Source organism: Condylostylus longicornis, unplaced genomic scaffold (assembly GCF_029603195.1).
Source record: "Condylostylus longicornis isolate FDR11 unplaced genomic scaffold, ASM2960319v2 ptg000083l, whole genome shotgun sequence".
Classification (NCBI taxonomy): domain Eukaryota; kingdom Metazoa; phylum Arthropoda; class Insecta; order Diptera; family Dolichopodidae; genus Condylostylus; species Condylostylus longicornis.
In genome coordinates, this window is record NW_026578051.1 from 348,512 (window position 1) to 352,008 (window position 3,497).

General features: G+C 24.3%; 1 protein-coding gene across 1 annotated transcript; it reads left to right on the plus strand.

The window, feature by feature from the left end:
* Positions 1–628: 628 nt before the first annotated feature.
* On the plus strand, positions 629–3,258 carry LOC129613383 (sodium-dependent nutrient amino acid transporter 1). Its single transcript, XM_055527418.1, has 10 exons — positions 629–799; positions 861–1,399; positions 1,458–1,573; positions 1,636–1,790; positions 1,862–1,965; positions 2,021–2,210; positions 2,298–2,574; positions 2,642–2,818; positions 2,880–2,977; positions 3,037–3,258. Exons 1-10 carry the CDS (start codon positions 707–709, stop codon positions 3,196–3,198), a joined length of 1,911 nt encoding a protein of 636 aa, XP_055383393.1. The 5' UTR covers positions 629–706; the 3' UTR covers positions 3,199–3,258.
* Positions 3,259–3,497: the final 239 nt, after the last annotated feature.

Here is a 3,497-nt window from a genome sequence, read left to right on the forward strand (position 1 = left end):
TCTTCACCTCCATATGAATTCTGATTCCTAAATGACACGCAAGTGAATGAATGTCAATGCAAGTGACGCAAGATATTTAATATTTTATTTTCATCAACTCACCTCATCACTACAAAATAAAATATCCAAGCAAATTTTAACACAGCGTGTTGAACAATATTAACATTTTAAAAATTCCGAATTTTAGGAAACTAAAATAGAGTAAAATCCACATTATGTACAAATTTTAATTCTCTTTAAAGCTTTTGCTAAATATTTACTGTATATATACAATAATCTCTTTGAAGATCATATTTCTAATCATTTAATTTCTTTTATTATATCTCAAGTTTATTTAATAAAACTGGGCCTGAAAATTAGTGTATAATGTTGCTGTTTATAATTTATAAATAATTTTCTTTAATACAACAGTATCGGTACTGAGCTCTTGGAGAATACATTTATCTACAATATTTAAGAACATATAAAATCAGAAGGGCAAGAAACGCGGAAATAAATTTCCCACACAAAAAAATTTTGAAGTAAAAAATTTCAATTATATTCACGTATTTTTATAACGAATTATAATTGGAACGTATCGTTGGAATAAGGAATATAATCTAAAATTAAGTGTAGCTACATTCATTCGTTTTAATATATTGGATCTAAAAGAATAATAAGAGAAAAGCGGCAAGAAAAATTTAATAAAGGAAAATTTTTTCAATCTATGATCAAAAGCGATCTTCAAGAAAATATTCAATTAAAACAAGATGAAATCAATTTAGTCTACAATCAAAAACATGAAACGGATTGTGGAAATGTAATGAAATTTTCCAACTATTTTTAATTGTATATATTATTTATGATAAAAAATATTCTAGGAAAATCAACATCCTTTTATCGAATCCAATGAGAAAAATGAAAAACAACGTGAAGAATGGGGTAAAGGAATTGAATTTTTATTCTCTTGTATATCATTATCAGTTGGATTAGGTAATGTTTGGCGTTTTCCATTCATTGCATTTCAAAATGGTGGAGGAGCATTTTTAATTCCATATATAATAGTATTACTATTAGTTGGTCGTCCAGTTTATTATTTAGAAATTATAATTGGACAATTTACAAGTCGTGGATGTTTTCAAGCATTTAATTTTGCACCAATAATGAAAGGTGTTACAGCTGGTCAAGTTTATATAACAATTGCTTCAATTACATATTATTCAAGTATTATGGCAATTACATTTAGATATTTATTAAGTTCATTTGAAAATCCTTTACCATGGAGTTATTGTCGTTCAGAATGGCAAGAAAATTGTTTAGATTCAATGTCTAAAAATTTCAATCAATTAAATGAAAGTAATGAATATAAAATTCTAAATGCAAATATATCAATTAGATCATCAGCAGAATTATATTTTTTGTAAGTTTTATAATTCATTATTGAGATTTTAATAAAATAATTATTTGATATTTTTTAGAAAAGAAATTTTAAATGAAAAACAATCGATAGAGAATGGAATTGGCTATCCAATTTTAAATTTAGTTGGTTGTCTTGCAGTTTCATGGATTATAATTGGGACAGTTATTATAAAAGGTAATTTTTCAAAATTTATAGTTACAAGCCAACAGAAGTCATTGTTTTTTTCAATTTGAAAGGGATTCAGAGTTCTGGTAAAGCAGCATATTTCTTGGGCGTATTTCCTTATGTAACAATGATTGTGTTATTAATAAGATCTCTAACATTACCTGGAGCCTTAAATGGTGTATGGTATTTCTTTCGACCACAATGGAAAGAACTTCTTAATCCAAAAGTATGAATATTTATTTAATTAATTTTTTTTATGAAAATTAAACTTAATTTGTTTTTACTAATTAAAAAAAGGTTTGGTATTCTGCTGTAACCCAAGTATTTTTCTCTTTAGCCATTTGTTTTGGAACTTTAATGACTTATGCATCATATAATCCATTTTCAAGAAATGTTTATAAGTAAGTTGGGACATTGGAATGAAATTATATAATAATAAATTTACTCAATTTGTAGGGACTTAACTATTATAACAACAATGGATTTTTGTTCTTCTATAATTGCTGGTAGTATAATATTTGGAATATTAGGTAATCTAGCACTTGAAACTGATGCAAAAGATATTAGTCAAGTTGTTAAAGGTGGTGCTGGTTTAGCTTTTATATCATATCCTGATGCTATAGCAAAATTTGAATTTTTACCACAAGTAAAATTACAAAAATACACAAATTAAAATTAATAAAAAAAACACATTTTTTTCCCATTATAATTTTCAATTTACTTACTATTGTAGGTATTTGGAGTCTTATTCTTCTTAATGTTATTTGTATTAGGAATTGGAAGTACAGTTGGTATGGCATCTTGTATAATAAAAGTTATACGTGATCAATATCCAAATATAAAACAAGGTTATTTGGCAGCAAGTATTTCTATTATAGGTTTTACAATTGGATTAGTTTATATGACACCAGGTGGACAATTCATTTTAGCTCTAGTAGATTTTTATGGTGCTTCATTTGTTGCATTAATATTAGCAATTGGTGAATTGATTGCGGTTGCATGGATATATGGTATGTTTCCGAAATTAGTTTTCAACATTTTAAAATAAGTTTTTAACATATTTATAAAATATTTTAGGAGTAAAAAGATTTTGTAATGATATACAATTTATGATGTGTGTTAAAACTGGAATATATTGGAGAATTTGTTGGGGATTAATAACACCATGCTTAATGATTTCTGTATTAATTTATACATTGATAGATTTTGAATTATTAAAATATAAAGATGTTGAATATCCATTTATTGCACATGGTAATGTTTAAACGAATAATCATTTTTGTTTTATTTTATTTAAAATTATTATTATTTTTAGTTTGTGGTTTAGTAATTTCAATTATTGGTATTATACAACTTCCATTTTGGGCATATTGGGCAATAAGTAAACAAAATAAAAATTTTCATTTAATTAAAGTAATTTTTTTTTGAATGTAGGTTACAATTCTATTAAAATTTAAATTTTTATTTTATAGAGAATAAAAAAAGCTTGTAAACCAGATAAATTATGGGGTCCTTTAGATTCTGAAATTTTAGAAGAATATCAGCAGTACAGGCAGAATATTATGGAAAATGAATTAAAGATTCAAAAGAAATCAACAATTTTAAAAAGATTTAAAGAAAATATTTTTGAATAAAAATTTAATAAACTACGTTTTATATTAATAACATTTTATAGCCACAATAGCCCTTTATATATTTTTAAAATCCTCTTGCATTTAATTTTTAAATAGTATTATAAAAAATTGATCGTAAAGCCGAACACTTTGTAGGTAACTAACACTATATTTTAAATTGTTAGAACTAGAAATAGAAAAAACAATATGACTAAACAAAAATTAGTATTTTTGTTTGCCTAGTAAAAAATCTAATTAATATTTTCAATTTTAATTTTTAATATAAAATATTTTTATTTCTATGTTATTTTTTACATTAT